At 47.8% G+C, this 26472-nt stretch overlaps 1 protein-coding gene across 1 annotated transcript in view; it reads left to right on the forward strand.

The window, feature by feature from the left end:
- The first annotated feature begins 11669 nt into the window (after positions 1-11669).
- PLXNA3 (plexin A3) overlaps positions 11670-26472 on the forward strand; it is a 71455-nt gene continuing 56652 nt past the window's right edge. The window contains exons 1-2 of the mRNA XM_084836050.1: positions 11670-12855; positions 13249-13431. Coding sequence (XP_084692176.1) covers positions 11674-12855; positions 13249-13431 — 1365 coding nt within the window. The 5' untranslated portion in view covers positions 11670-11673. The remainder of the gene's footprint in view (positions 12856-13248; positions 13432-26472) is intronic.

A 26472-nucleotide genomic window follows, 5' to 3' on the forward strand; every position in this document is an offset into this window, starting at 1 on the left:
TGCTGTTTCATCAGCAACACTTACCCCTCCCGATGGGCGCCAGGTGGCGCTGTAATCACATTGCAGCTTCATTCAACCTTCCCTCCTTCCTGCCCCGCGTCTGTTCTGCATAGGAGTGAAATGGGCCACTCCATAGCATGGCATTTGTGCAGTTCACCCAGGGTGCTGCCATGCACTACATTAGAGGGCAGAGAGACTCTCTTACCTGAATATGATGGTTTTGCCTAAGCCAGGCACATCTTATTTTAACAGCTTCAAAACGACCCCCTTGGATAGTTTTGAGGAATCTTGAAACTTTGGAAATGTCTGTTTGAACTCTTCCACCTGGGTTGGAACCATGTCTTCCGTGGTTTTGCATGTACATGTGTAGATCGAGAATGGCTAAGAATGTGCATGCGTATAGTGTGCGCATGCACACACACACACACTCCTATGGCACCTCTTCACTTGTGGATACTCCATGCACATATCGTTGTTGCCCCTGTATTTCTGCTGGCTTTCTTGCAAATACAAAAACCTTACCCACCTGTGTGTGTACACTTGTTTGCCAACGCATTTCACCTTTCCACCATGGTCTGATACTTCTAAATACTCCTATTAAAATAGCATTCAGTACTCAGAGGCAACTCATTGTATACTATTTGGAAGACTCTGTAGATCTAAAGTGGGGGTGAGGAACCTCTTGGTCTCCAGATGTTGTTAGATTCCAACTCTCTTCAGCCCCAGTCATCTTGGCCAGTGGGGATGGAAGCTGTAGTCCTGATCTAAAGCTGGGGTGGGCAGAAGGTAGATTTGTTGGAGCTGCTTCAAAGTGCAGATATATTGGGCCAGAGATAGGAAAACTGTGGCCCTCCAGATGTTTCTGGACTCCTATCAGCCCTAGCCAGGATGGCCAATGGTCAGGGATGATGGGAGTTGTAGTCTGACAATATCTGGAGGACCACAAATTGTCCACCCATATATAGAAGCACAAAATCATCATAAACTTCCTATGGATCCCAAAAATTCTTGCTTAAAAAAAAAAGGTAAAGCAAAGAACAGTATCTGTCAGACTCAGTTCTCACTGAGATAGTAAACTTGTATCTGGACTGTACCATATCACACTGCAGCAGTAAATGTTTGGATGCTCCATACAAACAATCCCCTGCACATTAAAAAAAAAATCTGGGAGAAGCCTACGTTAGATCCTTTTCTTTCATGTGAGTTCCCACCTGAAGTCTGAAATGATACAGATAACATGACCAGATGCAAAGGAGGACAGGGCTTCTGCACCATTAATGCTTGTGTAGGAGAGGGAATTTCAGCAGGTGTAGGTTGCATGACAAGCTACATGTACTGAAGTTCCCTCTTCTACACCACAATTAAAGGTGCAGGAGCCCTGTTCTCTGTGGCATCTGGCCACCTTAGATACAGCCCAGACAGAGGTTTACCATCTCTGAGAGGATTAGACCTTTGGGAAAGGAGCTTCTATCTCTACTGTTGATTGCAGTGAAATTTCAGCTGATAGTGCAATGGAAAAATAAGAGACCTCCATCTACTCATAGTTAGTTTGAAAGGATTTGGGGCCTTTTGATCATGGACAAAATTGCTTCCCAAATCAGGAACATAACAAACAACTCTAGATCAAACCACAGTTGAGAGAGATGGTTCCCATTTTTGTGGTGTACAGAGGATAAAACAAACTTTTAGCAAAAACAAAAGAACCCACTAAGACTTTCATTTACGTCAATGCATTGAACATCTAGCTCTTGCTGTACAGGAAAAAATTACTACTCTCCTTTTACATGTTTATTTCTATAAGTGCCATGAAGATTTGCCATCTATACACACTATTTTTTAACCCTAAGAATTTTGTCATATAGGCACCCCTTTTCTCCAGTTGCTTGGAATTCCATTCTGATTTCTTTTTATCCTCTTATTTGATCTGATCAACGTAATACAGTGAACAGCAAATCTAGAAAAAAATCATATGACATTGGCTATGTCATTTTTAAAATGACATACTCAACCCACCTTCTCTCCCCCACCCCGCATTAATATCTAGAACTTCTGCCACACCCCAGAACTGCGTTGTTGCACTATAGCTATCAAGAGTCAAAGGGGCTGCAGGGGAATGCACTCTGAATAAGTTCAGAGGCAGGGCCAACCTTAGGTGTGGGCAAGCTGGGCTGTCACCAAGCTGAGGGGGGTGTCCAGCTGAGCTCAGTGGCTGTGTTTTTTTAATGTACTGTCTGCAGTGAGCTAGGGTGGCAATAAGCAAGTGTCTGTAACCTTTCTTTCAAGGTTTTGCAGGTTGTTTGGGTACGAACTACAAAAATGATCTTCTTTCAGTTAGCTTGAAAGTATGTTTCTTTTTCAATTTCCACTTTGATGTCATTTGCACTAGGAAAAAATCAGTGGAACACAGCTTTACTTTGAGGCAATGTTACTGAGTGCTTAGCACTTCAAATACGATAAACGGTACAAACACTATATAAATAATAATGCTGTAAGCTCTAAGAGGTCAGCTGGGTACCTTTTTTATTTATAACTTTTCTTCATTATTTGTAAAGATAAAAATAATGAATATTCTAAAATAAAGAATGCTTATCAGAAGATAGGAACTGCTACAAAACAAAAAAATATTAAAAGTAAAACCTGTGATCTGCTGTGTTGCATAGTACACCGCCACTGCTCACAATGAGGCTTTTAGAGTTTTGGCTTGTGCAAACCGTAGCGCAGTGGCTGAGATTAAGGTTTTGAGCGATGTCATTCTCAAGGGATAGGATAGCCAGTCTTCCAAGCATAAGACTTGTGAGACTGAGCCCCAGGAAGCAGAAAGAAGCTCCGCCAGAAGGCATTAGGAATTTGGAGAAGATACTCAGGAGAAACACAACCCAATCTCTATTCCATTATCCCCATGAAAGAAAAAATGAAGCACATCTATCATTCTGCTTGATCCCAGGGCAAGGAGGAGCTGAAGGCGAGAATTCTCAGATATAGTCCATGCATGCAATAATTCTCACATGTGCCCCCCAGCTTTGTACACATATGCATGGGGGCAGCAGCAGAGCCTCCAACATCACACCTAAATCCTCTGGGTAGCCCTGCAAAACTGACCAGGCGAGGGCACCAAAGGCACTCCTCACCCAGGGTGCTATTTATCCTAGGCCCTGCCCTGTTCAGAGGTACTTCTCAGTTAGTGATCAACGTGTTCCTGAGCTGAGCCTCAACATTGGGAAAACAGGCTCTAATGTGACTTTGGTTCGAATTAAGGCCTGATCCTCCATTCACTTTCTCCCACCCGCCCACTTTTCCCCAGTCCTGTCACCAATGAGAGTTTACATAATTAAATATTCATCCGTTGCTTGCTTGTCGTCGTCCTCCCTCCCCACATAGCATTGTTGGGTTCTCCCCCACCCCGTGGCAAACCCACAACCCCTTGTTTGCCCCCTCCCCCCCACCGCCTTGCACACCCAGCACACGTGGCCCTTGCCAGGCTCAGTAGCTGCAACGACATCTGGTTCCCATCAGAGGCCTCGGGCGTGTTGAGTTTCAGTGGTTTCTGTGCGTTTGCAGTGCCAGGCAGCATCTAGGCCCCCACCCCTCCTCTTTCCTTCCTGGATCCCAGCCCGGGATGGGATGGGAGAGCCCTCCTCCTCCGTTTCTTCTGAGCCGGGACACCCGCACAGCACCCACCCCCAAATCCCAGTTTATGGCTCCTCGGGAGCGAAGGAATACTAGACGAAAGAACCCGAGGAGGTGGCGGGACAGGGCCCGGTATGGGATTTACACACATTGTGTGTGTCAAATGGGAATATATCCTATGTTTCCATCCTGCCTCTCCCCCCCCCTCCATACCTGCACTGGACCCAGCTCCACCCACATTCCGACTGCCCCCTCCGACCCATCATCATCATCATCTGCCCCGCCCTGCCACCCCTGCGGCGTCCATCATCTCTCATCTCCTGACTCCCGTTGCCATGACAACGTGCCCTGGATGGTACAGCGACAGCAGCCACAGAAAGGGGGTGGGGCGGGAAATAGCGGAGCTCTGTTGCGGGGAAAGACCACGGGGAGCTTGGGAGAGTGGGATCTGGTGGCGAGAAGATGGCGAGGGGCGTGTGGAGCTGTTGTTAGGTGCAAAACCTGACTTCCGCGCGTGCAACTAGTGTCTTTTTAAAATGAAAAATAAATACATTACTATTTCAAGGGGCATCGTTCCTCCGGTTTCTCCGCTAGGGGGCGCCTCGTGCACATCAACGTAGGCTAGGGCGGAAAAGCGAGCAGTGGGTCATCGTAAGGGGAGTAATTCGGAATTTGTGAACTAGGGGGCAGCCCCTTTGCTCTCACCCAGCAGCCTTCTCTTCACGAGGTTCGGGGATGCCAGGAAGCAGCTCTCTTCTTCGTTTTCTCAGAACCCCCCCCCCACACACACACACACACACGCACACAAAACAGAAAGAGGACTCAGGAGTTCCGACACAGCGAAAGAGAGACGGGTGGGTGGATGATTTATTATCATATAATCTTTCGCCCGCAAATAAACTATCGCCTTGCACACTCAGCCTGCGATTGCTGGCGTCTTGTCCCTCTCTGGGCTACGCGCGGGAGATTGGTTCCTTGCAAGCAAAAGTGCGCGCGCGCGCGCGCGCACACCCCTTTACAAAACAAATGGGAAAGAGGGCCGTGTGTACGCGTATGGGAGATTTCCCCTTGCACGCTTAGCCAGACTAAGGGTGAGTTTTCGGCCCGGTCGCCTCTTGCACTCCGCCAACGTTGTCGCCTCCCTCTAGGTTTGCACTTTAAACACACACCCCGGTGAAGCTCAGCCTCTGCGGGAGTAAACGCCGTTTGCAACACACCCCGAGCCTCACAACTAGCCTCTGCTCAAGGGTCTCGATGAATGAGTGCCCGGGCGCTACCATTTCAGGGGCCGGGTGTGCGCGTGCATGGAGAGTATTTGGCGGGGAGGAGAGAGGGGAGAGGCTCCCGCGCGTAGCCGAAAAGAGGGTTGGGCGCTCGGGCGAGGAATATTAGGGAAGAGGGAGAGTTGGAAGGGCCGGGTAGGGAAGGTGGTAGAGGGGAAGTGTTGCTTTCTCCAGCCCCCTAAGCCCTTCTCTCTTTCTGTCTCCCCCCCCCCCATGTCTCCAATGGTTCTGGCCGCGTTTAAAGGGCTCAGACCGGTTGGGGCGGGAGCAGACGCCGAGCGACAGCGGCGGCTGGAGAAAGAGCGGGCGGCAGCAGCAGCGGCGACGGCGCGGAGCTAGCAGCGGCAGGTAGAGCCTGGATCCGTGCAAACTGCAAAGGGCTTGGGGGATCGGAGGTGATGGAAGAACGGAGGCACCGCCCCCCACCCTCCCCCCCGTTCTCAATACTGGGCAGGAGTATTTAATGCAACAAGACCTGTCGTGGCTGGGTGTAAGGAAGAGCTGATGGTCTCTGCTGGGGGCGATCTCCCTCCCCCACCCCACCCCAATTGGGTCTTTGCTAGACAGGGCGGGGAGCCTTTGCCTGGTTCTGTGCCAGGAGTAGACGACCCATCTGTTGTCCCCCCTTCTCTTTTGTGGTTGCGGTTCTTGCATTGCTTCCCTCCTCCGCTAATATTTTAAGCTTACCGTTCTGGGAGATTTCTGTTCTCCCCCCCCCCCCCGGACCCCTTTCTCGTCTCTGGTTTGGGAAAGGGGGCTTGTGTGCGGCCGTCACAGGAAGGAAATGGGGCCGGGGAGGCATGGGTGGAGCGGCGAGGCGAACAGGTAAGGTAATGTGTGTGAGCATGTAAAGTGAGAGAAAATGTAGCATTTTGAGACTGTATCAGCCTGGATTTTGGGGTGGGGGGGCGATGTTATGTGCACGCGGTGAGATATCCACTCTTTCCTCCCTGCCCACAATGGCTTGGTTCCTTAACCCTCAAACAGCCCAGTCTGGGGTGGGGAAGGCTGGCTAACGCCCATCATACTCCAGCTGGGGTTGATTTGTTGTGTGTGTGGGGGTGCCACTTAGTAGATAACATACATCACCCTGCCGCCCCCCGATCCTGCGGTTGTACGGCATTTGTCAATTGGTACCTTTGTTTGTCTGTATCCGGTGCTTTGCTTTTGTTAAAAAAAAAAAAAAAGGTGGGGGAAAGAAATCCTCATTCCTGGAACCCCAAATCTACCATCTCTTCTGGAGGAATTTCCAAACACCTTATCTTCATGGGGATGTGGCTTGTGCTGGGAGCCAGAATTCTTCATGCTAAGCTGTTATTATAGCTGTTTGGGACTCAAGGGAGGGGGATCTAAGCGTTTGGGAAGGAGGGGTCTTCGAGCGCTGGGAATTGGGTCAACTTGATTGATACTGGTGTATTCTGCAAGGGAGGAATTAGAGGTTCTCTCCTTACCTTGAATTGAATATAGTGCTCAAAGCCTTTCCTTGTTTCATTCGTTCCCGCAGTTGTTGCTCTGTGAGTCAAATTAGATTATTCCCATTTTGCAGACTGGGATAACCAAGGGCAAGCTCATCCTGGAGGACCTGTGGCAGTGATGCGGTTTTGAACCTGAGGCCAATGTTGTGTTTGATGGACTACTCAGAAATGTGTGTCTAACAGGTTGGTCGCTTTCTCTGTTAACAGGAAGATTTGTGGATCTCAGGCTGTTCCTCCCCTGTTCCACGCTATAGGATCTTAACCTATAAAAATGTGGGGAATGGCCACAGCTGCTGTTCCATCCAGTGCTTCACTGAGCTTCTTCCAGGCCTTTCTGGGAGGGGTCTGTTGATATTTCAGGTTTGCTTAGGGGGGGGGGCAAGCAGGCAAAAAGAAATTGAGAGGGGGGGCCGGCTGGGTACATAGGGTGGGAGAATTTTGCTATGAGGTGGATGATGGGGAGGCCAGACTTTGGGGTGTTGTGTGTCGGAGGGAATTAACTAATGATTCCGGTTTCTAAGGTTGTTGTTTTTCATGCACTCCTAATTCAGTGGTCTCTGTCTTTCATGGGTGGGGGTGGGGTTGCATTGAATGAAAAGGGGAGATCCGTGCGTGCTGCTTAGATTATATCTGGGGAGAAGTTGAGAGACTCGCATGTGCTGATGTCGTCATTTATAAGGTGTCTGCTGTGGGGCACCATAATGGGTGTGGAGGATTATTCAGTGCTCCAGCTTGGCGGAAAAGGACAGGAAGGCAGTGGGGAGCGATCTCTGTTAGTGTACTGGTAGCAGGGGAGTGTGTGTGTGTATTGCAGGGCTAGTGGTGATGATGTGTGTCTGCATATTTGCTCTGGTTTCGCTGTAGGGTGGGAGCAAGGTTGCTGGACAGCCCTCATTTTTAGATACACCCCTTCCCCACTCCACGTCAAAGAAACCACCAGACGTATCTCCGTGCTGCTTCATACACATGCTTGTTTTTAAATATGGCCCATCGCTCAAACTATGTGGAATGCCCCAGACTCAGTCCCTTGCATCTGTGGTTCAAGGATCCAGTGTGGTGTAGTGGTTAGAGTGTTGTACTGAGACTGGGGAGACCCGGGTTCTAGTCCCCACTCAGCCATGAAGCTCACTGGATAACTTGGGGTGAGTCACTGACTCTCAGCCTAACCTACCTCACAGGACTGTTGTGAGGAAAAAATGGAGAGGAGAGGACCACCTTGGTAAGCCACCTTGGGCTCTTTGGAGGAAAAGGTGGAATATAAATGTAACAAAGAAATAAAGTATTGTGGGTGGCAAGGCTGGATGTAAGAGCCAGTGAATGAGACCTGGAGAGCAACTGCCTGTCGGAGTAGACAACACAGGGTTAGGGGAATGATGATCTGACTGATCTCATTCATTCTAAGGCTTATGTGAGCTGGATAGGTGGGTGGGTGTTTGTGCACACACATGCACACTACATTTCAAGGATATATGTGTGTGGTTTGAGTGGTATGAGACCCTGGGTAGGGGTGTTGGGATGTTACTAATGGATGTAGGTTTGAGGTTGCGTGTATTTGTACTTCTGTATTCTCCTCGGCTAACCTCTTCTCCTGACAAGCCTTCATGATAAAGTCTGTGAGTACCTATTGATTGGGGCAGCTTTCCCCAGCCAATGTGCCCCCCAAGTGTTCTGGACTTTACCTCCCATTAGCCTCAGCCTGCATGGCCACTGGGCAAAAACACTGGGAGATGTAGTTTAACACATCTGGAGGGCACCAGGTTGGGGAAGGCTGGTTTAGGGAATTATGTTAACAGAGAACATTAGAGTGTGGAATGCATCTTTTAGTTCTGAAACATTTTTTTTCTTTTGACAAACTGAGCACAGTGTTTATGACACATTGAGTAATACTTAATAGGGCTTTGGAGAGGTGAGCGAAATTGATTTCATCAGCCAGTTCTGGCCCACGGCTACCAATTTGCCCATTCCTGCTTCAGTAATACTTTAACCATCAATTTGTACTTGCAATCAGTGGTAAAAGGATAAATGCACACCCACACATTTCCATTGCTTACTCATGGTCACAGTCTGATTCTATATGGTGTCTCTGTGGGCCTGAGGACAATATGTATTCCGCATTAATTCACCTGAAGTTTAAAAGGTGTGATCTTGCGTATGCAGGCTGGGAAATGACTGCTTTCCAAACATTTGCAGAGATCAATTTTGGAGCTGTGGCACTGGCATGTTTGGGGAAAGGGGTGACAAAAAGGAGTGGCATGGGGACCTCGTGAAGCATATGCGGTGTGTTATATGCAGTGGAGGGCTGTACATGCTAAGGGCTGGTTCACACATACATGCACATTGCTTGATTTCTCATTGTTTGACTCTCCAGCTGAAAGTGTGGAGCTAATCTAGCATAAAGCCTTTGTGTATGAGGTGATATGAAAAGGTGGCATTTTACCTGCGATGGCTCATTCACACATGCATAATATTCCCTTCACGATGGAAATGATGGACACTATGCATGTATGCACCAGCTCTTATGGCCCAGTCTAAACGTCGGCAGGCAAAAATAGCATGGCATTGCGCATGTCCAGCACCTCATTTCAGTTGGGCCCTGAGCCATTGCGTGGGCACTATGAGCATGCCAGCAATCTGTAGCTTGGGTAGGCATTGCATTCATATGCTAATGTTGTACACATAGTGGCTGAGGGCCCAGTGTGAATGACTCTCAGCAATATGCCATGCGGCACAGGACTGCCTACACCTGCACGAACCTGCCCAACAGGGGCGGCCCTACCATTAAACAGGGTGAGGTGGTCGCTTCAGGCAGCAGATGCTGGGTGATGTGGAGGGAGCAGCAATGGCAGTCCCCTGGTTGTTCCCCTCTGTTGGAGGACGGAGTGGTATGTTCCAGGCAACGTGCCCTGCACTCCCTAAGCTAGCCTACTGCCCTCAGGTGACATGGAGGATGCTGTCCCATCACCGCTGTAGAAGTAAAATCCAACTGCCAGCCCAGTTGGCTTCTGTAGGTGGAATGGGGGCCACCATCTTATCTTTCACCTCAGGCAGCACAATGGCTTGGCCAGCCCTGCTGCCCAAGCATTAAGATCAGCATCAGAGGCTTTACTGTCTGGCGTGCCAGCAAGAGCCATTAGGCTGATGGGTGGTAGGGTTAGGGCTTTCTCAGTGGTGGCCCCACACCTTTGAAACTTCCTCCCCAAGGAGATATGTCACTGCTGACTTTAGCACCCCCGCAACCCTTCATTTATTCCAGCCTGCTTTTAGTGCTTAAAAATGATTATCTGCTTTTGTGCGTGTGTGTTTTAATTGTAATCTGAATGTTCAAGTTTTTGAAATGTTGTAAGCTGTGAGGGCAGTGTGCCTTGAAAGGCAGGTTAAAAATCTTTTAAATAATCAATCAATAAATGAACTATTGTTGCCGCCCCATGTCACGCTTAAATGGGGCCCATGGTATTCGCATTGAGATAGCATTGCCATGAAGTGTGTAAGGTAGGTATTGTCTGGCGGGCACCTGGGGGTAGCTGTGAGAGTGAGAAGTGAGTAACCGCTTGCATGCGCCATCTTTGTTCATTTTGTGTGACAGGTGGCATTGCTGCTTTCAGCTTTTCTGAGTTGTTGCAGGTGTGCGTGCGCGCATACACAGTGTGGTGTGACGATGTGTTTGCTTCTCAATCCTACAGGTGCTGCTTCGTGCTGTGCATGGTGGGTGCTAATGAGAAGCTGGGAAGGGTCTTGACAGTGAAAAGAGAAAACCAGGTCCTTGGAGGCTCTTTTTTTTTTTTTTTGGATAAGTGTGGTTCCCAGCAAGGGGCTTGGTGGAAATGTCACTCATTCAGAGCCTCTGAGGGCATGTTGCCAGGGCCAGCATCAAGGGCCGGCATGATTGGGCGTGGGCCGAGGGTCCACAGCTCAGCAGGAGCCCACTGATGAGAGCTTCACCCTTGCAGCCTGCTTGTTCATCTGTCTTATGCTCTGGGTCAGACAGCGGCAGTGGTGGTGAGAAGGAGCAGTAGATGCTACCTCCTGTTTGCACCCTGGCGCTCTGCCTGTCAAGAAAGCGAGTGGTAGCAATGATGAGAGAGAGGACGAGGAGCCATAGCAGCTGGTGAGAATGCAGTGAGTTCCCTCCCTATTCAGCTGGAGGGAACCATTGAGGGTGCCTTGCCCAAGGGCCCTCAAAAATCTGCACCTGGCACTGCATGTAGCTTTGTGAGGCAGGTTGTAACCCTTATCCAGGAAATTACTTTTGTTCTTTAATAGTAAAAAAAAAAAATGCTGCACAACCTGACCACACTATGTATCCCAGGGGTCCTCAACCTTTTTGAACCCGTGGGCATATTTGGGTATTTGAGAAACTGCTGTGGGCACCACCACAAAATGCCTAATCAGTGGATCACCCATTTGGCATCTATCTTTCGTGTCTATGGATCTTAGGCTGTGTCTTATTCAGCAAAAACATTTGTTTTGCGTCTGTTGGACACTGCAGCATCTCTATAATAAGGAATTATCTAATTTGGCTAATTGCTGGTGGTGCAATACAGCTAACACTTCTTTTAAACCTATGTTTGGGCCAGTTGCTTCTTTTTGGGATGAGGTTATTACATAGATAAAAGTTGTATTGGAACAGTCTTTAATATTCACTGGTGTTCGTGTTCTTTTAAATTATTGATCTGCTTCGTGGAAATCAACAGATGGACAGCTTAAATGGATTCTCCATGCCCTTTTGATAGCTAAAAGCCTGATATTATCACATTGGAAGGATAAACCCTCACCTCCTATAATGCAATGGACTGAGGAAGGACATTACAACGCTTTCATTATTTGAACAAGTGGCATATAGACACCATTTTCGAATGGATACTTATTTGGATATTTGGTCCCCTTCTGTTGAAACCTATGTGTAATTGCTAGAAAGCTGTATGCATTCCATGCAATCCATGTACATAAATTAATTTTAAAAATACATTAAAAAAAATTTGGGTCCTCATGGGCACCATGTTGGGGACTCCTTTATGGGCGCTGTGTTGGAGACCCCAATGTATCCCACGTATGCTTTCTTGGAATTAGGTTCCGCTGAGCTTGATGGGGCTTACTCCCAACTAATTTATATGCAGGTTTGCAGCCTTACTTTTCTGTGCCTTTACTTTCTATTGTGCTGTAGAATGCTTTTCCGTTTCATCCTGCAATGCAAGGCTAGACAGGCCTGTAACAATCATCTCTCCCCCTTGCAGGCTGAATGAGCTGCCTGTGTCTGGTCCTGCCTGACCCCAGGCATCTCCCTGGTGATCATGTGGCGGCTGCTGCTTACCACCACCACCACAGCTGCCATTCTCCTCTCCTTGCCACCACATGCCTCGGGCATCTTGCCCACGCCTGCCCTCTTCACTGTCTCGGACATGGCCCTCACTCACTTGGCTGTTCACCATGACTCGGGCGAGGTCTACCTTGGTGCCATCAACCGCATCTACAAGCTCTCCGCCAACCTGACCCAGCTGCGGGCTCACACCACAGGCCCGGTGCCCGATGACCCCCGGTGCTACCCTCCGCCGGGCGTGCGGCTCTGCGCCCACCGCTTGGCCCCTGCCGACAACGTCAATAAGTTGCTGCTGATTGACTATGCTGGTGGTCGTCTGGTGGCCTGCGGCAGCGTTTGGCAAGGCGTGTGCCAGCTCCTGCGCTTAGATGACTTGGCTAAGCTGGGCGAGCCGCACCAGCGCAAGGAGCACTATCTGTCTGGCGGGCGAGAGCCGGATGCCATGGTTGGCGTGATCGTGGAGCAACAGAGAGAGCCCAGCCAGTTCTTTGTGGGCACGTCCATTGGGGGCCGCTCGGAATACTTCCCCACCTTGTCCAGCCGCCGCCTGACCCCTGACGCCAACAGCCCTGAGATGTTCAGCCTCGTTTATCAGGACGAGTTTGTCTCCTCCCAAATCAAAGTCCCTTCGGACACGCTGTCGCTCTACCCGGCCTTCGATATCTACTATGTGTCAGCGTTTGTGTCTGGCGGTTTCGTCTATTTCCTCACCTTGCAGCTTGACACTGCCCAGACGCCCCTAGAGCCGGCGGGAGGACCAGTCGGCCCAGGCGTGTCTGGTGGAGAGCGTTTCTTTTCATCCAAGATTGTACGTCTGTGCGCCAATGACACAGACTTTTACTCTTATGTGGAGTTTCCCCTGGGGTGCTCTAAGGATGGCGTGGAGTACCGCCTCGTGCAGGCTGCTCAGCTGGCCAAGGCAGGCCGGCAGTTGGCGCAGTCGTTGGGCATCGCCGAGGGGCAGGATGTGCTCTATGCCGCCTTCTCGCAAGGTCAGAAGAACCGGGCAGCACCACCCCGGGAGAGCCTTCTCTGCCTCTTCACATTGGACGAGGTCAATCAACGCATCCGCGAGCGCATCCAGTCATGCTACCGTGGCGAAGGCCGTCTCTCCCTTCCATGGCTTCTCAACAAAGAGCTGCCCTGCATCAACACGGTACTACTTGGTCAAGCAGTCTGGGCTTTCTGTCCCCTCTCATTTCCTACCTGCTAGTTTCCATTCCCCTTGGGAATGGAAAGTCTTGGCACTTGAAAGCCATCTTGACCCTTTCCTCCATTATCTTAATTCACTTGATCCTCTTTTATCCCAGAGCTGCAAATACAGCCCGGGGACTCTTGTTTCGGTTCTTATGACACTACCTTTCTCTCTCTCTCTCTCTCTCTCTCTTTTTAATACGTGGGATGCAGACACGTGGTAGGATATATTGGGGGTGGGGTTGGTGTTAGAATATCACTGTGTACTCGAGCCCAATCTCTGTAATACAGGGAAAGGGAACACAATCCCATAGGATGCTGACCCTTTTACACCCCCTTCTCTCCCTCCTTCCAGCCCATGCAGATTAATGGGAATTTCTGTGGGCTGGTGCTGAACCAGCCCCTAGGGGGACTGCAGGTTATCGAGGGGCGCCCATTGCTGGAGGAGAAGACTGAGGGCATGGCCAGTGTTGCTGCCTATACCTATCGCGGCCACTCAGTCGTCTTTATTGGAACCCGTGCTGGTAACCTCAAGAAGGTGAGATGTTCTCCTTGGGTGAGTGGGAAAGGGGCTGCGGGGGGGGGGGGACAAGAGGGAGTTGGTGAGAGGGTGGAGGTGGTTGCTATAGGTCTGTCTACACATGGGTGTTATGGGCCTTCCATTTTATCCCATTATCTCCCTGGGGTTGGAATTAAATAGTCTTTGTACTTCCTCCGTGGCTGGTGATGGGCCAGCCTCTGCTGTTACAATTTAGAGCAGCAACACTGGGTAAAACAGTTTTTTTGGTGTGAGGCAAAGTACCTTTGTGTCTCTGTCTCCTATATGTGAGCTATTAACTGAAACCATGCAGAACGCTTGTTTGCTTGTTCAGCAGCTGCAGTTCCAGCCATGGTGGGCCAAAAATGCCAGCACAGGGTGAGATGGGGCAGGTATCTTCCACTCGCTTTTTGGGCAGGGGGCTTATCCACACTCGTCCCCCTGCTAGCTCCACATATGCCTACATGTCCATCTTTCTTCCATGCCATCTTTGCCCTCAAGAAAGCTTCATACATTGCTTAGAAAGAGGTAGAGCACCTGTTTTGCATGCAGAAGGCCCTGGGTTCAATCCTGAAATCTCCAGGTAGGGCTGAGAGGGAAACGCATCCGAAACCTTGGAAAGATGCTTCTAGTCATTGTTCACGTTACAGAGCTAGATGGACTAATGCTGCAACTCTGTATATCATGGTCTAATTTATGTCAAGTCTCTGCAAATTAATTAACATTTCCTCAGAAGTGTCTGCTAAAAGGGACCTGCCTCCCTGGCATGGCAACCATTTTTTTCTAGAAAACAGTTTGTATTACTATTATTTATTGCATTTCTATACTGCACAATAGCTAAAACTGTCTGGACAGTTCACAAAAATTCAAACCATAAAGTACAACAAATAATATAAAACCTTCAAAAGTTTAAAGCAAAATAAAACCAAAGTACAGTAAATACCAGAGTAAAAGCCAGCAGCAGTGTAAAGATTTAAAACACAATAACACGTTTAAAAAGCAAAACATAACTGAAGGATTAAAAGGCCTGGGAAAATAGAAAGGTTGTCACCTGGCGCCCCAAAGATCACAATGTAGGCCCCAGGCGAGGTTCTGTGGGAAGTTCCTTCCACAGCCAGGTTGCTACCACTGAAAAGGCCCTCTCCTTTGTAGCCAGCCTCCTCACCTCATTATTAGGGTAATGTACTATTGTTGGAGCCTCACTAAGAGAAATAAAGACACATCCTCCAACTAGTTTTATGTGGCCACATCACCTTTTGCAGAACAGAAGGACAAGTTTGTGTGTTTAATTTCAGCCAGGACTCCTAGAATACTCAAGCTCAGTCAGGCACCGTAGAACGTTTTATGAATCAGTGTTGGGCTGTAAAATCCTAGTATAATGCATTTGCTGGGGCTCCATTTTCCCTATGTGTTTTGGCTAAGCAAGTGTGTGTCTCTTTCTATGTGCAGAGGGCCTTTCCCTCATCACTGAATCACCATAGCAGTGGTTCACACACACCTTGGCTGGCGAGGGCAGGAAGAGATTTCCAGGAAATCTCAGGCTCTGGCACATTTTTCTTATTTTTTTTTATGAGTATCATGCTTCTGCTGTCATGTCCTCCATTTGCCATGTGGAGGCTTGAACAACAAAGGGCCAAGAGCATATATTTTACGCTTGGAGCTGTATGCTCAGGAGTTAGGCTATGCCCCATGAGAAGCAAGGCAGCGTCCAGGCTGCCTCAGACCTCTCCCCATTGCACTTGTAGGTGGGGAGGGGTCTGGAATGTGAAACCCTTCATATCTGATACAGTGGTGGTGGCTGGGCAGGGCCTGCTAATTCTTGTTGAGTCTCTCTCCTAGCCCCACCTGCCAATGATATATAGGGCTGAATATTCTAGGCCTAGGAATATTCTAGAGCAGGCATGAGATGCCCTTTCTCTTCCTATAAAAATCTTAGCCCTTCCCCTAAGCATTGCCTGCTGGGGATGGGGGTGGGAGAGAAGTCGTGGTTACTGGCAGCCCCCCCCCCCCGCCATCACACACCCATTGCCATTAGTTCCCACTCTGCAGAGGCCTGTGCCCAACAGACTCGTCACATTAAATATTAACTGGGCAGTGAGTGAGCTGGCGCACCCCTCCTCTGTCTAGCTGGGCAAGGGCTGGGGGGAGTCCATATGTGAGAGAGAGCTGTGTGTGTGTGTGTGTGTGTGTGTGTGTTGTAATTGTGTGACATAGCACAAACTGGAGGGCTGGGTGTGAATCCAGACACTGGGGGCGCAGCAGCTAAACCTGAGGGCTGTGAGTAATGTTGACTAGAGATGCAGATGCTCCAGGGTTAAAAAGAAAAGAAAAGTCCTCTTCCCAGACATATTTTGCTCTGAACTCAGCATTTTCCAAGCTGATTTTGCTGCCTTTTGAAGTCGGGGTGTGTGTGTGTGTGTGTGTGTGTGTGTGTGTGTGAGGGAGAGGGAGAAGCTGGTTTGGAAGGAGAGAGGGTGATGGGGAGGTGCTGTTGCTGGCAGGTGGGAGGGATATGACCTAAAGCTGGGGTAGAAATTATTCACAATTCTCATATTCCAGGTTCAGTTAGATCCCAGCCATGGGATTTGTTTAGTATGACAGGTTCCATCACTCGAGCACATAGAGCAAAAGCGTGCCTCTTAGCTTGGGCAGAGTGCTTTCCCCCTCATCCTATTTCAGCTGTGCGCACCATAACACACCCTGCACAAATGTGTAGGAAGCCGTTTCATCTAATGCAGCTCAGCGTGACTTGAGGCAGGCCTGTGAGAGTCCCTGTGCCTTTCACTTCAGAAATTAAACGCTGACTTGGCGTCAGCCTTGGGTTCTAGCTGGCTAAGTTGAAACCTCAATCCGGGCTTGAGGATTCAGTTTTCAGCTTTGCCTGCTGTTTGAGTTGCCACTTTTAAGTAGGCCCACATTGGGCCTTTGTGTGTGTGTGTGTGTGTGTGTGTGTGTGTGTGTGTTTGGCCTCCCAACTGAGCTGATTCTGGAGAAGAAGCAACCCAACTGCCATCCCAGCCTTTTCTCTTCTTCTGCCCCCCCCCCCCCCCCAGCCCCCTGCTCCAAGCTGTGGAGTCAATTTTGAAGTGGGAAGGGAAGGAATCCTCGGGAGGCTGTGGCGTCTGGTCTTTGGGGCTGGTCATACGGAATTGAGTTACAGCTTTCTCTGTGTGTGGGGGGACAGGAGAAGAGAAATGCTGTTTAAACTCTTGAACCCCTGGCAGGGGGCATGAGGGGAGGTCATGACCCCCTTCTGTTCCTCCTGCAAACGGTGGAGATTCAATTAGGATGGCAGGAGGCAGGGTGGTAGCCCATCCGTCTGTCCTTTTGCCATTCCCAGATCTCCCTCTGCTGGCTTTACGGACACTAATTGCCTTGTTGCTGCATAGCCTGGAGCCTCACCCTTGGGGTGACCTGCCTGTTTCCCCTCAGTCAAGTCTGAAAAGGACCATTATCCCAATCCTTGGGGGGCAGGGAGGGGGACTTGTATCTGAATCCCCAGCACTACAACTGCACTGACCCCAGCGGTCTGGTTGATGTGTGTGGGGCTTTGTTGGCCAGGATGAAAGATCCTTTGTGCTTTCTCTTTGGGCCGTGTGTGTGTGTCCGTGTGTGTGTGTGTGTCCGTCCTTCCCACTGTAGGTACCTTCTTCAGATGTGGAAGGGGCAGGATATGTCTCTATTTTCCACCTCAGCATGTGAGGATGCCATGCCACTTAAGGGTGACTTTGGGGGTTTGGGGGATAGTTCCATCCAGTCATCCACCTTCTGTCCTAGAGGGAGCTAGTCTCTCCAAACCACTACAGTGAGCACTTTTAATGTGATCGTGAGGTATGTACACAGGCGGAGTCTTGAGGGATATGAAACTATAGGGGGTACACAACGTGACACTGTCACTAACGTAAATTCCTCAGAAAACCCATCATGCCAGCAAGTACTGTTGGCGGTGTGCTAGAGGTCATTTGTGCTAGTGCAACATCATTTACATTAGTGGTAGTGTCATGTGGGGTCACGAAGAGTCGGACACGACTGAACCACTGAACAACAACAACAACAACAAATGTCACCAATGCAATGAATATGAACTTGAGCACGCTCCGGGAGAGAGCGGAGGACAGGAAGGCCTGACGTGCTCTGGTCCATGGAGTCACGAAGAGTCGGACACGACTTAACAATTGAACAACAACAACAACATGTGGGATGCTGCCCTATGGCCCCAGGAGTAGGAGGATTATGACAACTTTTTAAAAAGGGTTTGTGTATGTTTCAGGGAGTGGTGTTTCCCTTCTCTTATATTTGTTCTCCATACTATTCTGCTAATATAGGTCAGCTCAGTAACCTTCCCCAACCTGGTGCCCTCCAGGTGTGTTGGACTTCAACGCTTATCATTCCCAAGAGTAGTAGTCCCACGCATCTGGAGGGCCCCAGGTTGGGGAAGGCTGGCTTAGGGTAAGAATGAGTTGGTTCCCTTCCCTTCTGTTTCCGTGTCTGTTCCCCTCCACTCAGGAAGGCAGGTGCTCTTTGTAGTCAGAGAAGCATATGCTCTCTACTGCCCCTCCTTTTTTAAATCAGGAGCAGGCCTTTATTTTTGATACCTGGCCCTGTTAAATCACTGTTTGCCTTTTTTGGAAATGCTTGTTTAAAATGTGGTAAATACATGCTAGAGTCTGTCAGGTTTCAGCCCCCTACCCAAGGTCTCCAGAAGTTGAATAAGAGGCACGTACCTCTTCACTGTGTGCATTATGCACATGGGAACATACCATGCCAGTGAATAGCTCTTCAGCCAACCCCACCCCCATAACTGCCTCTCCAGATCATAAATGCTGCTGAATGTGATTAAGTTGCAGCGATTCTATAATGAGGAGGATCGGATCTATTGCATGATTGAGCTTGTTATTGAGTTTGAGATAAAGGAAACTGTTATGTTCCGTTTACTAAGCCATGCCAGGCCAGTCTATTTATTTAGGCTATTTTTAGATGGCTTTTCAATCTTGTTGGATTCCCAGAGTAGGGTGGCCACTAATGAATCGCCAAAGTAGAGGACATGCATCACTCAAAAAAAGGACAAAAGAGGGCACCAATTTGCATATGCTAATGCATATGTATAGATGCAAATTTAGAAAGTAGTATTATAATTTGAAATACATTGACCCAGTTCTCACGACATGCTGGGGCAAACCCTACTTGAGGGTTGTCATGTCATGCAAATTTAGCCATGGGGGCAGGGGCAGGGTTATATGAGATCTAAACAATAAGCCAGGGCTTATGCGAGGGTTAAACAATGGCCAAGTTCAGATGATATGGCAACCCCCCAACCAAAGGTTACATGTTCATAATGACGGCTGGCACACACCATGGCTTATCAGGAGTTAAACAACCCCCCATGGGCTGTTGTGTCAAGCGAACCAGCCCAGTGTATCTCACTATTTAGGGTGGAAGATTGTGTCCAGGTGACCCGTGTTCCTGCCTGTTCAGTCTGCTGCCCAGTTGCTAAGTTAATGGACAACAGTTCTTACCATTCTTTGTCTTTAAACTGGACTTGGACTGGAGAGCCCTTCAAATAGCAGAAGGCTATTTCTCTGGCAGCCTTTCAAACAGAGGGGTAGGAAAAAGGACACACAGCTACCCTGTGGGGTACAATTTAAAGATTTTAACACTACAAAATTACAAGCACAAAGACAAAATGAAGCTGCCCAGCATAAAAACCACCTCATCAAAGGTGAAGCTAATATGTAGGCCAGGTAGACCTCTAAGTACTAGGCAGGTAGCAAATCAGCCATGGATGGTCGGGGGAAGGGAGGCAGCTGGAAATCAGTCTGGGCCCGTTGCTCCAGGCACTCTGGGACACCTGGCACCAGCTTAAGATAGCCCAGCCCAGAAATCATGTTTGGGGCAAATAAATTCTTAATATTGACCACAAAACGCCTTTGGAGTTGAATCATAGAAGGCCTCAAATGTTAATAATAGGGATGGGCAAATCAGTCTATTTCTGGTCCGTATCAGTTTCACATATATTCAATCATAAATCCATTCCATCCCATTTTCTGTGAATTAAAAAAAGAAAGGAAATTTGCATTTGATAGTTATGCATTTCCCCTGTTAAGGGATAGACTGTAAGAGATGAGTTTCAGGCCATGAGCACTTGTTCCTCAACTATTTGTTGTTTTGACAGTAGAGAGGGGGAAGTAAAGAGAGGGACATCAGCCTTTCAAAAACTAGTGCCTACCAGATGTTTTGGATTTCAACTCCCATCAGCATGACCAATGGTCAGGAACAGGCCCATAGCCAGCCTAGCCCTTCCAGGGGAAGACACCCAAAAAAGTAGGGGAAGTTCATCTGGTTTGTGTGCCTTTTAAAGAACAATTATAAACTGATTTTTAATTATTTGTTTGTAAAAAAAAAAATTTAAGGGGGCAGAGAAAATTTGGGGGGGAGCAGCCCCCCCCCCAGCTACAGGCTTGGTCAGGAATTCTGGGAGTTGTAGTCCAAAGCATCCGGAGGGCACCAGTTTCGGGGAGGCTGCTGTACAGTATTTAGTGGTATGACACTTTTTAAAATGTTTTGGTATTTTTTGTCAATTATATACTCTAAAGCAAACTGCCCCTGTCTTTACCTCCCCCACCCTCCAAAGGCAAACATTAAATAGTTAGGGAATAATAACTGAAAAAGCTTTGACAATCCTATATGGTAATGTGAATTCAGGCATTCTGTACCTCAGTGCAGTAAATGTGTAAGGAGAAGGAGAATGCTAATCCCAACGCCCTCCTTGCATGTTTCCATTGAAGACAACTTTCTGAAGAGGGGAGCCTCCTGTATCCATGGAAGTTCTCCATGTGATTTTGAATGCTGATTTTCCCTTGTGATATGGAGTTAGCATCCAGAAGTGAAATATTTCTGTAGAAATGAGGGCAAACCCACACTAACTGATGGTTCTTCACACTGTAAGAACATAAGAAGAGCCCTGCTGGATCAGACCAAGGGTCCATCTAGTCCAGCATTCTGTTCACAAGGTGCCCAACCAGCAGGTGACCAAAAAAACCACAAGCAGGACACAAGTGCAACAGCACCCTCCTGCCCATGTTCCCCAACAACTGATGTACATAGGCATACTGCCTCAGGTACTGGAGGTAGCACAGAGCCATCAGGACTAGTAGCCATTGATAGTCTTCTCCTCCATGAATGTGTCTAACCCCCTTTTAAAGCCATCCAAATTGGTGGCCATCGCTACATCTTGCAGTAGTGAATTCCATAGTTTATGTGCCGCTGTGCGAAGAAGTACTTCCTTTTATCTGTCCTGAATCTCCAGCCAATCAACTTCATTGAATTACTCTGGGTTCTAGTCATATGAGAGGGAGAAAAATGTCTACCTATCCACTATGACTGTTTTTAAAAGTGAGATGGGGCTGTATCCTGGTCTGTTAGTTATACAAGAAGCTCATGAGGAACAGATGGGGCCCAACTGCTTGGATTTCTGAAAATGCTGGGGTGTTATGGATCTTAGACATTGTCTACATTCTACTTCAGGTGGTCTCTTGAAATTACCACAGTAACCATACAAGGAATTTAGGTTTTATAAGCTTTCCTTAATAACTGAAAGATCAAATTACAATTACAAATTACAATTATGATAGCAGTCTGTGTTTTTAACTTGCCAAAGCAATTGTTGTTGTTGTTCAGTCGTTCAGTCGTGTCCGACTCTTCGTGACCCCATGGACCATAGCACGCCAGGCCTTCCTGTCCTGCGCTCTCTCCCGGAGCGTGCTCAAGTTCATATTCATTGCATCCGTGATGCTATCTAGCCATCTCATCCTCTGCCGTCCCCTTCTCCTTTTGCCTTCAGTCTTTCCCAGCATCAGGGTCTTTTCCAGGGAGTTTTCTCTTCGCATTAGGTGGCCAAAATACTGGAGCTTCAGCTTCAGTATCTGTCCTTCCAATGAGCACTCAGGGTTGATTTCCTTTAGGATGGACTGATTTGACCTCCTTGCAGTCCAGGGGACTCGTAAGAGTCTTCTCCAGCACCACAGTTCGAAAGCATCAATTCTTCGGCGCTCAGCCTTCCTTATAGTCCAGCTCTCACAGCCATACATTACTACTGGGAAAACCATAGCTTTGATTAGACGGACCTTTGTCGGCAAGGTGATGTCTCTGCTTCTTACTATGCTGTCTAGGTTGGCCATAGCTTTCCTCCCAAGGAGCAAGCGTCTTTTAATTTCATGGCTACAGTCACCGTCTGCGGTGATCTTGGAGCCCAAGAAAGTAAAATCTGTCACTGCTTCCATTTCTTCCCCTTCTATATGCCAGGAAGTGATAGGGCCAGATGACATGATCTTAGTTTTTTTAATGTTGAGTTTCAAACCAGCTTTTGCACTCTCCTCTTTCACCCTCAACAAGAGGCTCTTGAGATCCTCTTCGCTTTCTGCCATTAGGGTGGTATCGTCTGCATATCGGAGGTTGTTGATAATTCTCCCGGCAATCTTAATTCCGACCTCTGATTCATCCAACCCGGCATTTCTCATGATGTACTCTGCATATAAGTTAAATAAGCAGGGTGACAATATGCATCCTTGTCGTACTCCTTTCCCAATTTTGAACCAATTGGTTGTTCCATGTCTGGTTCTTACTGTTGCTTCTTGACCCTCGTACAGGTTTCTCAGGAGACGGGTAAGGTGGTCTGGTACTCCCATCACTTTCAGAATTTGCCACAGTTTGTTGTGATCCACACAATCAAAGGCTTTAGCGTAGTCAATGAAGCAGAAATAGACGTTTTTCTGGAATTCTCTTGCTTTCTCCATGATGCAGCGAATGTTGGCGATTTGATCTCTAGTTCCTCTGCCTCTTCTAAACCCAGCTTGTACTTCCGGTAGTTCTCGGTTCGCATACTGCTGAAGCCTAGCTTGTAGGATTTTGAGCATCACCTTGCTGGCATGTGAAATGAGCGCAATTGTGCGGTAGTTGGAACACTCTTTGGCGTTGCCCTTCTTTGGAATTGGAATGTAAACTGACCTTTTCCAGTCTTGTGGCCACTGTTGAGTGTTCCAGATTTGTTGGCATATTGAATGCAGCACTTTAACAGCATCATCTTTTAGGATTTTAAATAGCTCGGCTGGAATACTGTCATCTCCGCTAGCTTTGTTGTTACTAATGCTTCCTAAGGCCCACTTGACTTCACTCTCGAGGATGTCCGGCTCAAGTTCAGTGACCGCACTATCATGGCTATCAGGGACATTCAGATCTTTCCTGTATAGTTCTTCTGTGTATTCTTGCCACCTCTTCTTAATCTCATCTGCTTCTGTTAGGTCCCTGCCTTCTTTGTCCTTGATCATGCCCGTCTTTGCACAAAACGTTCCCTTGAGATCTCCGATTTTCTTGAAGAGATCTCTAGTCTTTCCCATTCTGTTGTTTTCCTCGATTTCTTTGCATTGTTCATTTAAGAAGGCCTTCTTGTCTCTCCTTGCTGTTCTCTGGAACTCTGCATTCAGTTGGGTATATCTTCCCCTTTCTGCCTTGCTTTTCGCTTCCCTTCTTTCCTCAGCTACTTGTAAAGCCTCATCAGACAGCCACTTGGCTTTCTTGCATTTCTTTTTCTTTGGGACGGATTTCGTTGCTGCCTCCTGAACAATGTTACGGACCTCCGTCCATAGTTCCTCAGGCACTCTGTCTATCAGGTCTAATCCCTGAAATCTATTCCTCACCTCCACTGTATATTCAGAAGGGATATGACTGAGGTCATACCTGAACGGTTTAGTGGTTTTCCCGACATTCTTCAATTTAAGCCGAAATTTTGCAAGAAGCAGCTCATGATCTGAGCCACAGTCAGCTCCAGGTCTTGTTTTTACTGACTGTATGGAGCTTCTCCATCTTTGGCTGCAAAGGACATAATCAATCTGATTTCGATATTGACCATCTGGTGACGTCCATGTGTAGAGTCGCCTCTTATGCTGTTGGAAAAGAGTGTTTGCTATGATCAGCATGTTCTCTTGGCAAAACTCTATTAGCTTTTGTCCTGCTTCATTTTGTACACCAAGGCCATGCCTGCCTGTTATCCCGGTGATTTCTTGACTTCCTACTTTAGCATTCCAATCCCCTATGATGAAGAGGACATCTTTTTTGGGTGTTAGTTCTAGAAGGTGTTGTAGGTCTTCATAGAACCGATCAACCTCAGCTTCTTCGGCCTCAGTGGTTGGGGCATAGACTTGAATTACTGTGATGTTGAATGGTTTGCCTTGGATTCGTACTGAGATCATTCTACCATTTTTAAGATTGTACCCCAGTACTGCTTTTCCCACCCTTTTGTTGACGATGAGTGCTACTCCATTTCTTCTAAGGGATTCTTGCCCACAATAGTAGATATGATGGTCACCTGAATTAAATTCGCCCATGCCTGTCCATTTTAGTTCTCTGATTCCCAAGATGTCGATGTTCAATCTTGCCATCTCATGTTTGACCACCTCCAGCTTACCTTGATTCATTGATCTGACATTCCAGGTTCCTAAACAATATTGTTCTTTACAGCATCGGATTTTCTTTTCACCGCCAGACACATCCACAGCTGAGTGTCCTTTCGGGTTTGGCCCAGCCGCTTCACTCTTTCTGGCGCTACTTGGAAATACCCTCTGCTCTTCCCCAGTAGCATATTGGACACCTTCCGACCTGAGGGGCTCATCTTCCGGCGTCATATCTTTTAGCCTTGTGATACGTTCCATGGGGTTTTCTTGGCAAGAATACTGGAGTGGGTTGCCATTTCCTTCTCCAGTGGACCACATTTTGTCAGAACCCTCTGCCATGACCTGTCCGTCTTGGGTGGCCCTGCACGGCATAGCTTATGGCTTCACTGAGTTACGCAAGCCCCTTCGCCACAACAAGGCAGTGATCCATGAAGGGGTGCCAAAGCAATACTTCCCCTCAGAAAACAGCACACTACAAACACACAGTGTTATTAATCACAGCCACTTTTGCACAGAAGTCAGTTTGATTAACTTCTGCAGTTCTCTTGTGTCCAGATTTTTTGCCTATTTTTAATTTGCAAAGCGAAGCGGAATTACAACGATGCTAATAACAAGTTTTCATAGAGCAAGATTGCTGGTCTTAACTAAATCTCACTAACAAACAGAAAATATGTAAAAATAGATAAGTTGCTCCACTCAACACCTTGCATCTCCCAATACTGCTAGTATTAAGTCCTGTTGCCATAGCCACCACTCTCCCCACACACCCATCTTGCTTCTGCGTTGGCAAGTAGTGGCCACTGATATGCCTCGGGGGGCTGGTTTTGGCCCTGCATACCTCAGTTCCTCACCCCTATTCCATGTGCATGGTATGCATACCAAAAGCACACATCTCATTGCTTTAAAGGTGGAATTGAGTTGAAATTAAAACCTCAGAGTTATTCCATGAAAAAAGCAACATCATGATGGTACTCTTAAAATACATACCATTTTATTGCAACGTCACCTTGAAGGTATTCAAGACTGAGGCCTTTCGATCTCTTGCCCCTCCTGTAGTTCTCTTTCTACCACCCTGAATGGCAATCCTAAATGTTAGAGTTCACTCATCCCTTCAAGTAGTCAGGGGTTTCCATCTCTTGCGGTTCCCAGATGCATAATGTCTGGTATGTTGCTCTGATTTTTAGATTCCTAAGCATTTCAGATTCCACCAAAACAAAACCCTAAAAAGGCCCTAAAAACCAGCCCTGTGGGGATTAGTTTGCTTTTTCTGCACAAAATTCCTTATAAACTTTACCTTGGGCCTGCTTGACCTGTGACCTATCAAGCTGAAAGTAACCCAAGCAGCCTTGTGTTATGGCAGCTTTTCCCAGCCTGGCACCCTCCAGATGTGTGGGACTACAATTTACATCATCCCTACCCAGCATGGCCCGTGTTCATGCTGGTGGTGGAAATTGTAGTCCAGAAGGTTGCACTATGGCACATCGGGTGCTTCAAAATCCCTCCAGTTCTTGCAGTTTCAAGCAGGGCAGCAAAACTGGTGGTGTATCAAACTCCAGGTTGGCTGCCAGGGCTGTCTTTGGTGGGTCACACTTTGTGCAGGCCTGGTGTGTCTCAGGGCTGTTGTAAAGGTGAAGGTAAATGCCATTTGGTTTTGACAATAAGGAGCTGTGGATTAGAGCCTCGTTTTACATGATCTTTTCTTCCTCTTTTAGAAAATACTCTTGAGTTATGAAGGGCACACAAATACGCATCTTTTCCCTTTCAGATACAAGGAAGAGGGGCGGGAGGACTGACCCTTGCATGTAACAGTATTTGGAAGTGGTATTAAATGCATATGAACTTTATACGTTACACAGCAAGAAGGAGGAGGTGTATTTTGTGCAACAGAATCAATGAACAGCATGCAATAAAAGCAGCAGACCTGGAGGTAGTGGCTTGCCCAATGATTGTGTCTCAGAGATTTTAACCGATTCAATACTCTGTCAGCTGACTACATAGTTATGGAGAAACATTTGAACATCACATTTAGGAAATACCTGAAAAACACCTCTGTCTTCTAAGGGTCAGAGCTTCTGTGTCCTGAATGGCTACAAGTCCTCCTCCTGTGGCCACCCGTCATGCCATTATGCTGCTATTCCTTCCATCACACCAGCTCACAGCTTCTCCAAGGATACAATACCCCAGTCCTACCACCATTTGTAATAAATAATTATCATTTCTATAGCACTTCATGGTACAAAGTATGTTATAATCTTTGTTTCCCTTATAACAACCTGGTGTGGCAGGCCACTATATCGTCTCCATTTTAAGACAGATAAGGTGGAGAAAACAACTTGCTGCAAATTGGAGGGCTGAGCTGCAATCTGAACCCAGTTCCAAGTTTTTACACCCCGTCCATTGAATTCTCGCTCCTCTACACTAGGGCTGGAGAAGCTGTGACCCTCCAGCTGTTGTTGGGACTCCAAGTCTCATCATCCCTGGCCATTGGCCACATTGGCTGGGGATGATTAAAGTTGGAGTCCAACAACTTCTGGGGGTGGGGAGAGGAGGAAAAGCCACTCCCATCATTTAATTTGGGGGTACAAATGAAGCTGCT

The sequence above is a fragment of the Heloderma suspectum genome, chromosome 2 (assembly GCF_057233095.1).
Source record: "Heloderma suspectum isolate Gila_16-S chromosome 2, 16-S_ref, whole genome shotgun sequence".
NCBI classification, from domain to species: Eukaryota; Metazoa; Chordata; class Lepidosauria; order Squamata; family Helodermatidae; genus Heloderma; species Heloderma suspectum.